The sequence below is a fragment of the Argentina silus genome, assembly GCF_951799395.1.
Source record: "Argentina silus genome assembly, chromosome: X".
Classification (NCBI taxonomy): Eukaryota; Metazoa; Chordata; class Actinopteri; order Argentiniformes; family Argentinidae; genus Argentina; species Argentina silus.
In genome coordinates, this window is record NC_139653.1 from 30,530,071 (window position 1) to 30,542,346 (window position 12,276).

The window sequence follows — 12,276 nt, forward strand, 5'->3', positions numbered from 1 at the left end:
CCTTGCAAGCAGAGTTATCAGCTCATGTTCAAAGAGTAGTCAGCTTGACAGAGTGGTCTGGTGTTAATGTGCATCAGTTGATAAGAGGCTGCTAGCTCCTATGGGGAATGGTTAGCATAGAGAGTCTTCTGGTTCATCAGTGTTATGGATACTCCCTCAGCCAACTGTGTATTGACTATGTAGGATAGCCAGGACAACGCTGACAAACAGTGATTAAGGCAACCCAGAATTGGCCAGCCCATCTTGCCCTAGTTATCTGTTAAATAATGCGTATAAATAACAGACCTGACTCAAAAAGTATTTGAAATTGAATTTTGAACTTTGAGGAATCACTAAAGCACATGTAAAATGATTGAAATTATTTAAAATACTATTTGAATCCAATTTTCATGGATACTCAGATACCATGTCATTGTGTTCCATTGTCTTTTTTTAGTGCAAATTGCATGTGAATCGATATTCAATACAGTATACTGTACAGTATATGCATTATGGCACGAATTATACAATGTATTTCCCTGTACATTAATAAAGGACCATTATTCCTCCACAGACCCAGATCCAGTCAAAGGAGATATGGAGTCAGCCATGGCAGTGGAGCTCAACCCCTGGGTGGAGTATGAGTTCAGAGTGGTGGCCAGCAATGCCATTGGGACTGGTGACCCCAGCGCCCCATCAAGAGGGGTTAGAACTAAAGAAGCAGGTAAAAGCCACGTACAACCATTGGACTGCATGCTCTGCAAATTCATGCTACTCTTCTCTCAATTATTATAGTAGCGATTGAGAGGGAACATTTGGGAACAATGCTTTAACCACCAAACTTGTGGTTATGGAACAAGTTCACTACCACCTGTATCATAAAAGCCCAGCATTTTGGCAGAAGCAGTAATACACTAACATACAGGGATACTACACCCCAGTCAGCAGAGTAATGATGGCCCAGATCAGGTCTACATCTGTTTTCTACCAGCATCCGGATGTGGTCCAGGTACAACTTTGTTCCCTGTGCCAGAAGTGGGCCAGGTCTGATTGTTATCTTTGCCATGAAAAGGCCAGACCTTGGCCGGCATGTGGATATGGCCCAGTTATCACTTGATTAAACAGTCCAGATATGGGCCAGGTCTGGTTTCTTAATGGCTTAGATGTAGTAACCATAACTTGCCCATTTCTGGGCCATCATTTCAAGTGGTGACAAGGCCACATCCACATGCCGGCCAGATGTAGCCTATTCATGGTGATGATTGGGCTTAGGTACGGCCACCAAAGCCAGTCTACTTATGGCCCAGAGAACAAAGTTGTACTTGAGCACATCAACATTTTGGTCCAGGCTTGGTCTATTTGTGGCAAAGGGCAGGTTTAGTTATTTAGTTATGTTCTACTGTTCTACTCAAATTATGTTCAAAATCTGGTAACTGTACTTCAAACAGGTTTTGGTTTCCTTATGGCAACCGTTACAGGACCATTTATAGATGTACTGTTGAGTGTGCTGAGATCCAGCCTTATGGTAACCACATTATGGTTGCATTGTGAGAGATTTCACATTTGTATGGTAACTATAGTTCGGTTACTTTATTTGAAGTGGGATGTATCTACATTCTAATTGGGACTTTTTCATGATAGTCATAGTTCCTTACCCTGAAGGTCAACAACATCAGAGCACGGTTACCGTGACAGTGGTAGCCAGTCTATTTGCCTTTTTCTTGGGGTTATTACACCTCAGCAAAACAACCACCAGGAGTCATCTTTGAGCAATTCTAATCGATAGGTGTGCTCACCAAACTTTACGCAGTAACCACGCAGTTAAGGTGACTGGTGGCTGGCCTATAGTTTAACCGCAGAACTGACTAAAGGAATAAATTCAACATGGAGTAAATTGTTTTCATTTCTCATCCTTTTATAAATCTCTCAATTCTTGATCCTGCCCAACTCTCAAACAGTAAACACTGGTAATAATATAATAATACATAATATAATTGTGCCACAGTGATTACAGTGATTACAAACACATTTCATCTTGATTTCTGTTTATTTCATTCTGTGTTTCCATTCTTTTTATCACAACTAGAGTAACTCAGACAACGACTCAAATTCATGACTCACAGTCAGAAAATCTTGAATAAAAAAATCTAGTCTTTACTTTCACAAGGGTACAGATCACAGGTAGTCAGTCAGATGAAAGGCAAAGTCAAAATAACACGCAGAGATCAAAAAACAGGAATACTTAACACTAGTAGAATGCTGGGACGGCAGAACACACAGACTAAATACACAGGTGAAGCTAATCAGGGCGGGGTTGACAATCACACAGGCGGGAAACACACAAGGGCAGGTGGTGAAGTGTCTGAAATGAGAGGCAAGGTGAGGAACACAAAACAAACAGGAAACAAAAAATGAATAAACTAAGAAACAGGACGAGACGTTATAGTACACCTCCGGCTCCAAGTGCGGAGACACCGGCGAACGAGCACCTGGGCAGAGGGATGCTGACCTCCACCTCCGGGTCAGGGAACAGTGGCGGCTTATACCCATAGGCACACTGGAATGAGGAGAGACCGGAAGCAGAGCCCTGCAGAGTGTTGTGAGCATACTCCAACCAGATGAGATGCCTGCTCCAGGTGGCTGGGTTCTGGGACACGAGACACTGTAGGCAGGTCTCCAGCTCCTGGTTGAGCCGCTTGTTCTAGCCATTGGACTGGGGGTGGTACCCAGAGGAGAGGCTGACAGTGGCACTGAGGAGGGAACAGAAAGCCATCCAAAACTGGGAGATGAACTGTGGCCCTCGTTCTGACACCACATATCGGACGGCAATTTAGGCAGAGGGATGAAATGTACCATTTTCGAAAACCTGTCCACCACCATCAGAATGGTGGTATTACCTTCCAAGGCCGGTAACCCTGTGAAGAAATCCAGAGAGATGTCAGACCAGGGGCAATGAGGCACAGGAGTGGGTGCAGGAGACCAGGAGGCGGGTGTCGGGAGACCTTGTTCCGGGCGCACACAGGACAGGTAGCCATGTACTCCCCCACCTCTCTCTCCATGGACAGCCACCAGAAATATTGCCTGATCACAAACAGAGTCTGCCGTACTCCAGGGTGACAAGAGAGGAGGGAGGTGTGAGCCCAATGGATCACCTGAGAGTGATGGGAGACAGGGACAAAGAACCGGTTCGGAGGACAGCTGTCTGGAACATGGACATCAATACATGCCTGTCTGACCTCTTCGTCAATATCCCATGTAACAGCCCTCACCACATGGGAAGGGGGCAGAATGTTGGTAGGAGCCATTGGGGCAGAGTCAGGGTCAAACAGGTGAGACAGTGCATCAGGCTTAACGTTTTTAAAACCGGGCCGGTATGACAAAGAAAAATCAAATCATTAAAAAACAGCCCACCTGGCCTGCCTGGAGTTGAGACATTTGGCGGTCCTGATGTATTCCAAGATTTTATGATCGGTCCACACCAGGAAAGGATGCTCTGCTCCCTCCAACCAGTGGCACCACTCCTCCAGAGCCACCTTGATGGCTAACAGCTCCCTGTTTCCCACATCATAGTTCCTCTCAGCAGGGGAGAGTTTCCGGGAAAGCAAGGCACAAGGATGGAGCTTATTGTCTGCTTGAGAGCGTTGGGAGAGGACCGCCCCGATACCCACGTCTGAGTCATCCAACTCCACAACAAACTGCTGACAGGGATCCGGAAGAGTGAGGACAAGCGCGGATGTGAAGCACTCCCTTAGTCTCTGGAAAGCCTGATCCCCCTGGGGAGACTACTGAAACTTGACAGAAGGGGAGGTGAGGGCATGCAGCAGAGTGGTAACTGTGCTAAAGTCCCAGATAAAACGTAAAGTTAGCAAATCCCAGAAAGCGCTGAACCAATTTACATCTAGTAGAAGTGGGCCATTCAGCAACTGCATTGACCTTATCAGGATCCATTTTGATGTTTTCCTCTGAGATGATGAACCCCAGGAATGTAATGGTGGAGGCATGGAACTCATATTTCTCTGCTTTGACGAAGAGCTAGCGATCAAGGAGACGTTGAAGAACAGTTGGAGGTGGACATGCTGGACATGTGTCTTCTCATCAGGGGAGAAGATGAGGATATCATCCAGGTAAATGAAGACAGACCGATTGAGCATGTCTTGGACAACGTCATTCACCAGGGCCTGGAACACAGTTGGAGCATTACGAGGGCATTACGAGATACTCGTTGTGACCACTGGGAGTGTTGAGGGCCATTTTCCACTCGTTATACTTTTCCACTAGTATAAATCTTTGCACCTTGTAAGAGTTCAAATGCTGATGAGATAAGACGAAGGGGGGGTACCTGTTCTTTATGGTTATGTTGTTCAGGCCATGGTGGTCGATGCAGGGATGAAGCGTATTATCCTTCTTGCCAACGAAAAAGAAGCCATCCCCAGCAGGAGAAGAGGATGGGAGAATGATACTGGCAGGAAGGGACGAGTCAATGTAATCCTTCATGGCATCCCTCTCAGGAGCTGACAAGGAATAGAGACACCCTCTGGGAGGTGAAGTTCCTGGGAGCAAATCTATTGAGCAGTCATAGGACCGATGAGGAGGCAGAGAGATAGCACAGGTCTTATTGAATACCTTTTGGTCTGAGGTCGTGGTAACAGGAGGGAACACTAGAAAGTCAGAATTCAATGAAACCAAGGGGCGCGAGGGGACAGGAGGCCTAGTAGGTGCTGGAGACTCCGGAGGTACAGGAGGTACAGAGACCGGAAGTTGAGGAGACGGAAAGCAGGAGGGTGAGCATCCCTAGCCTCAACCCGTAACCTCCCCAGTGGACCAATTAATGTGATGGTTATGCTTGGAGAGCCAGGGATAGCCCATGATGAGAGGCTGTAAAGGAGCGTTGAACAGGTAGAAGCTCAGGAATTCAGTGTGGTTATTGGCGATGATTAGTTGAGGAGGTTCAGTGCGGTGAGTGACTCTGCATAACAGGCGACCATCTAAAGCTTTGGCCTCTAATAACCTGGGCAAAGGAACCACGTCAAGCCCGAGTCTCTTGGCTAGCCTCTAATCGATAACATTCCCATCTGATCCGGAGTCCACAAACACAGGAATATTGAGAGTCTGAGTCGGAGTGATTAGTCAGGAGTGCGAATACGAGAGGGATTAGCAGAGAAAGTGGTTCGGCTCACGAGTGCCCTCTCCTTCACTGATGAGCCTTGCCTTTTACTGGACACATTGATGTGAAATGCCCCAGCTGAGCACAGTAGACGCATCTGCCCTCCCGTATACAACGCTGGCACTCCTCGGGAGTGAGCCTGGCTCTCCCCAATTGCATGGACTCCTCCGAAGCAGTAGGGAGCGTTGAGGTGAGTCAGGCGTCAGCAGGGTGTGTTGGGGAAGACGCCACGACGAAAAGCGATCGGCAGTGGTCTGACCCCTCAGGACGGATGGAGGAACTGCAACCCTGGATCTCTCTCTCTCTCTTCTGGAGATGATTGTCCAGCCTTATTGCCAAAGCGAAAGGAGAATCCAGGTCAGGGGGAAGCTTGAGAGGAGCTCGAGAGGAGCCCTGATGCAGGCCCAGGAGCACTCTTGCTGCCTCCTGACTGGGGGTTGTGTGGTCAAAGATTTTGCAAAGAGTGTTAGTGAAACCCTCCAGGAAATTGCAGACAGAAGAATCCCTAGCCCACTCGGTCCTAGCCCAGGCCTCCGCTCTGCCGGTGAGGTGGGTGATGTAAGCCATCTTGGCTCGTTCCGACTGGAATGACGATGCCTGTAGCTTGAAGTGGAGCCCACACTGGACTAGAAAAGCCTGACAGTTGCCGTAGTCCCCGGAGAACTGCTCAGGTCTGGAGAAGTGAGGGACCGGCGCTGGCGGTGTGGGCATGAGAGCAGGAGCTGGAGCTGAGACAGGAACGGGATCAAAAGTCAGGACTGGCGCTGGGACAGAAGAGGAGGAGACGAGAGATGAGAGACACGAGTCGTGCTACCAACTGCTGGATCTGATCAGTCAGGTAGCCAACCTGGGCGCTGATGGGGTCTGGAATCCCCCTTGGCACTCCGACAGCTCATTCACCCCTGCACAGATAGAGGTGAGTTGCTCCTCATGCCGATTAATCTGTCTCTCCTGGGCTAGAAGCGCAGTGTCCACAGTCTGAGCCGGCTGAGTGTGGCCAGTTCATTCTATCACGACTGGAGTAACTCAGACAAGGACTCAAACGCACGACTCTTGAATCAAAAATGTAGTCTTTACTTTCACAAGGGTACAGATCACAGGTAGTTAGTCAGATGAAAGGCATATAATCCAATAAGGGGTAGGCAAGGCAAGGCAGGGTACGGTACACAGGTATTCAGTTCAAAGAGAAAACAAATATCCGATAAGGAGTGGGCAAAAAGGCAAAGTCAAAATAACACGTGAAGATCAAAAAACAAGTAGAACACTAGTATAACGCTAGGACATAAAGACACAAAGGTACAATGATAAACTGGTACAGAGACAGGAGAGCCCACAGACTAAATACACAGGAAAGAATGATGAGGAACAAGTGAAGATAATCAGGGCGGGGTTGACAATCACACAGGGGAAACACACAAGGGCAGGTGGTGAACTGTCTGAAACGAGAGACAAATTGAGTGACACAAAACAAACAGGAAAAAATTAATAACATGAAACAAAGATGAACATAAACTAAGAAACAGGAAGAGACATTACACTTTGTAGCCTAATTACTGTGTCTCCCGGAGATCCACTTATTGTCTGTTTCAAAAGTAGAAGTCAATGTATAGACTATATTGACATACTGTATGGTGAGAGATTGAGGACAAATGAGGAAAGATTTAGACGTATTAGATTAATAGAGCTACAGTACATGTTGCCTCTATTGTGTGGTTTGTAACATCCACTCAACACCAAGGAGAAGGGGATAGAGGGCAGGGGGTTCCATGCTACAGTCATAGAGAATATCTAGGCTATATCACTAGTAAATCTAGACTTTTAAAACATAGAACCAATTAAAAGATTTAGTGGGCTCTTAACTAAAGCTCTTAACATTCTACGTAATTTCTATAAAGCCCTGAACCAAATTCACTCTATGGAATGGGTCTGTAATGGGCAGTGATCTAGCCTATTTATCTTATTTAATTAATCAGATTAAATAACATAGATGGGATGTCTAATAGTATACTATTACAAAGCATAAGAAAACGTTGCAAAGCATCCAGAAAAAAATGTCAGTTGTGCGCACAGGGATTGTTGCGGCAAGTAATCGTCTCCCTGTAATGGTCAGTGATCTAGCCTACAATGTGGGGCGGTGGTGGGAGGAAGGTATAATTTTATTTCTGAGCTAATTTATCATCTCTAGGCTACTGATGATCCATTCTTAAGAGAGGACAAGAAAAGAGATTAGATTCAGTTTCAAATGGCATTTCACACAGAAACATGCACATAAAGCAATGCTGAAAGATGTGACAAAATGTATGATATTTCATTTAATTAATCAGATTAAATAACAAAGAGGGAAAGTCTAATAGCTTACTCCTGCAGTGCATAAGAAAATGTTACAAAGCATCCAAAAAAAATGTCAGTTGTGCACACAGGGATTGTTGCCTCTTGGCCCATTTTTATTTGTATCAGTAGGACAGTATTATTTTAAAGCAATCAATAAATGTTCATTTTTGTAAATCACACGATAAGACATAGGCTATCAAATACATTTGAATAGAAGCACATATGTGGACATTTGCTTTGTAAATACGGCTGTGTGTGACATTCCAAACATCAGAGATTAATCGTTATTGAGTTTGTAATTGACAGTGGTTTCAGTTTTGAATAATCTAATAGACCTTATACAAATGATTTAGGAACATGTTGACAAACATGAGCAGATATCCACAACAGCAGTTATCCACAACAGCGTGGTATTTATTTAACCAATGTTTCAGCAGAAAGCTGCCTTCTTCAGAGTTTCGAGCAAAACACACTGAGGTTCAGTCATATTTAAAGTATGTAATATTTTAAAAAGTTATAAGTATAAGTTGTGGAGTTGGATGACTCAGACATGGGTATCGGGGCGGTCCTCTCCCAACGCTCTCAAGCAGACAATAGTATCAAAAAGTTGAATACAAGCAACTCAAGCTAGACCTCTCTGCACATTATAAAGTAAGGTAGAGTGGGCCAGTGTTTAATATGAGCACAACGGCATTACAGCGGGGTACACCTCAACGCAGCAGACACACAGTATGAAGTGCTGCCGAAATGCCACCAAAAGGTGGTGATGAGAGCTGTGAAGGATGTTTGAAAAGAGAATGGTTGCCGTGTCAGATGGATTGGCAAAATTAAGTTTATTATAGCAGCTCATGAATTGCAGAGATGAAGAGTGGAAATGCTTTAAATAACAGGTTATTTTAACATGGACCACGCAATGGGACAAACTCCTATCTACTCTCACACTGTCATCACACATTCTCTCACAGCGCAGAGAAATTGGGCAAATATTTTAGCATAATCTGACATAAATAAGCACAAGTCAGCTTTAATAATGCAACGTATTGATTACAGAATGAAGTTAGGGATTTTCATGTGAGACAAACCAGCCTAAACCAGCTAACAGTAGGGGTTTGCAGTAGGCCTATCTGTAACTCTCTATACAGCATCATAGCCTACCTACCAATATGACATGGGAAGAAACATGCAAGCTTTAGGATTAGCCTAACCAGTGTGATATCTAGACTACCAGAGGGCAAGTTGCTATTGGTATTGTATATTAAGGAGTGAGCTAAGACAGAGAGACAGAGAGAATACTCTATGACAACTGCATCGTAACATGGCAACATACGTAGGCTTACATTAGACAGATCACAGAACCATGACAAACATCTTGGGGGAGATGACAAACAAGTGGGGCAATCAGGATGATGAGGGTTCTGTAATTTATACAGACAGAACAAACTCTCTTTTCAAATTTCGGTGATGGGCAGTGAATTACAGTATAGTTGGGGAAGGTGTGGAGTGGGGGATGGTGAGCGAATTTGTCAGCAAATGTGGGCTGATCCTATATAGGTTGTTATCATTAAGCGTCACAATAGCCAAATCCATGCACACTTTATTAGATAAGTTCATGTAAACATTTTTGATTGATTAATGAAAGCTTTCATTTAAATGATGTGAAGTACGTTCAACGTGAACTTGCGGTGCCAGAGCGGAACATTAATGACACAAACTGCGCTCTTTGCTTTGTTCTAACAGGGACAGCCAAAGGGTCCTTTTGCGTAGAAGGCTTTTGGGTTCCATGTAAAACCCTTTTCATCGAGGGATCTATATGTAACTTAAAACAGTTCCAAAAGGTTTCTTCCACCGAGACAGCTGAAAAGAGTGGGAAGTCATACAGTAGTAGTTACAAACCACTGCATCAACATCCTTACCTCATGCTCCAAGAAATGGAAACTTCATTGTTGTTGAGTACAGTGGGAAAAGCAAATCCCAGCAAATCACACACAAATATGTAGCGCAAGTAACTTCCATTGAGAATGATGGCATACATGTTGCACACAAAAAGTACATCAAAGGATTTATCATCATCATTAAAGAGCACACTGACACATGATTCTTATGATCCTTCCCACACTGGTTGCAGACAATAAATAACGTTTATTTTGGCTATCCAAACCAGGAATAGATTGGGTGTCTCTGTGTGTGCCTACACAAATGTAGGCTGTTTTTTGGGGGTATGATGAACAAAAAGACACTGAAGTCCACAAATGTCATTGATTTAAATCACATTAATGAAGAGTTTCAAAGAGATTTCTCTTACTTGTTTAAAAACAAAAAAAAATAAAAAAAAATCCTTCTTCTAGCATTGTGACTGCCTATGGCCCCTGGTCTGAGCATTGATTACTTTATCTTATGATGACTGATGGATAGATGATTCACTTACTTAAACGAATGTATTTGTTGTAAGTCGCTTTGGATAAAGGTGTCTGCTAAATGCCATAAATGTAAAATGAAATGAAGTTTTGTGAGTTTTTATAATTTTCCATTTTTAATGTTATATATAAGTTAATTAAATAATATATTATTACCTTAATGAGAGTATCTATTGTATATTTCTACCTTTGTGTCCTTATTTTGGACATCATCATCATGTAAAGAATGACATTCAAATCCAGAAATTATGCATTTGTCACGCCTGAGGTTGCTGTCTGGTGACTCTGGCGCCCCCCTCTGGCTATACGGGTCAGTGGCCTCCCAATCTACCCTGAATCGCCACACCTGTGTGTTCTGTCCCCTGCCTGTATAACTAGCCTGTGTGTTCCCCATGTCTTCGTCCGAGATTCTCCCCGTCTGTAGTGAATACCCTGTCTGTCTGCCTGTATCGCTAATCCCTGTGATTCCCGTTCGATTTATTATACCACTTGTTAAGTGTGTACATTATTTAAACTGAGCTTGTTTTCTCCACCCTTGTTTTACCCTTTGGTCCCCGTGTTTGTTTGTTCCCCACTCCCTACCTTTGCTATATTAAAAGCCCTGTTTTAACAAGACTGAACGCTGTTGTCTGAGTATCTCTCCGCACTTGGGTCCGCCACACTACCACCCACCCTTACAGCATTTCTGTTGTAAATCTACTTCACTTACTGTAGCTCAACAACCAAAAGAGATATTTTCTAAATCAATGATAGCTAACACTCCACTCTTTCTGCAGATAAATCTTTATTATTTTAATTTGGAGAGTTTTAGGGAAACGTGGTAAGAAAAAAAAAGAAGAAAAAAAACAGGGAGATTTTATGGTCATTCCGTTACCAAACTTTGAATCTGCACAGTTCTTAAAGTAAATTATTTTGTTGTTGTATGGTTTGTTAAACTTTGCTATCAAGGGATTTTGTTTGGCATACATTTTAAAGTGAAAAATGTAGTCCCAGTATCATTCTGTTACCCTGGAAGTCCCATTTGGTGATAACTTGATGCGTCCTACATGGGTTGAGGTCAATTTCGTTTGAATTGAAGTGAATGAAGTGAGTGAACACATTTGTGTCAAGTGCCATTTATTTTCAAGAAATCATTGTAAACAAATTGCATTTGTTGCAATTCACTTCGTAATTGGTAGAATTCAAATGGACTTGACCCCAACCCTTGTGCCCCAACTTGTAGCAGTTCATGTCCATCCTATATTCCCATTGTGAACCTGCTCAGTTTTAATTGTACAAGAAGTTCACAATAAGCTGCTTCCATGAATTTAGAGTTAAGTGTTTGAGCTTAAGCAGGCAGGCACTCACACCCTTAGGCAAAGAAGCAGCTGAATTATCTATTTAACAGGCAAGACAAATTGAATGGCTGTTTTGTTCATCCATTCTAAGCGTTGTTCACATATTGTTGAGCCACAGTCTATTGTGGGCTATTACCTTTGCTACTGGCGGAAATCTGCTTTTTATTTAAGATGAGTTTAATTGAGTTTGTTAATAAAATCCATGGTTCTAGGAGTTGATGTGTAGTGTTACTCTTATATGTTTTGCAGTCCCATCGGTGGCCCCAGCAAATGTCAGTGGAGGAAATGGCCGCAGGCATGAACTGGTCATCTCATGGGAGGTAAGGACTTTTATCCCCACTCTTAACACATGTGACACAAGCTGTGTGTCATTTAGCCAAATGCAGTCTCACCACTTAATGACTGTGAAGTACATGTTACAGGTCCCAGGCATGAGACAGGAAAACAGAAAAAGAAAAATGAGAGAGAAAGTTGTCTGGTTTCAGGAAAAGTTCACTCATTGGAATCAATTCATTAACCCTCAATAGTGCATCGGTCAATCATCTTACATAAAAGTGTCAAACATCTCATTACAAAGGCTTTGTAGAGAAACGTAAATTCAGTTCTCAATTCAATACAAAAATAACTGCTGTAAACAATATACATTCACATATTCCCATATCCTATTTCAGTCTTCTTTACAGTGCATATAGCCATTGCTATTAAATTAATTAGTATAACAAAATAAAAGCTATTCAAATAAGAAATAGTGCTAAGAAATAGTATGCTATCTAACATGCTAAATCTAGGCTAGCTTGCGTTTGGCATCCTAGTGAACACTAATTTTGTCAACAATATCAAATACATTAACATCAAAATACAAGGATTCAGTAGCTGGACATATTAGTATATAAACCGTAGCCTTTTATTACAAATCTGTTAACCTCGTTGAGACCAGGCTTTCCTAGTTCGGAATCCTTTGTAGAAAGTAGCTACAAAGGAGTGGGTATGAGTGACATCGTGCCAGTCTTAAATTGTCTTTGACACGTACAATCAAACAGATGATACAAGT

The 12,276-nt window shown here is 43.2% G+C and overlaps 1 protein-coding gene across 1 annotated transcript in view; it reads left to right on the forward strand.

Annotated features, from left to right (window-relative positions):
* Positions 1 to 12,276, forward strand: part of cntn5 (contactin 5) — a gene marked incomplete at its 3' end in the record, with an annotated part of 142,834 nt that overhangs the window by 116,407 nt on the left and 14,151 nt on the right. Inside the window, exons 16-17 of the mRNA XM_083695117.1 lie at positions 554 to 703; positions 11,475 to 11,545. Of these exons, the coding sequence (XP_083551243.1) occupies positions 554 to 703; positions 11,475 to 11,545 (221 nt within the window). The remainder of the gene's footprint in view (positions 1 to 553; positions 704 to 11,474; positions 11,546 to 12,276) is intronic.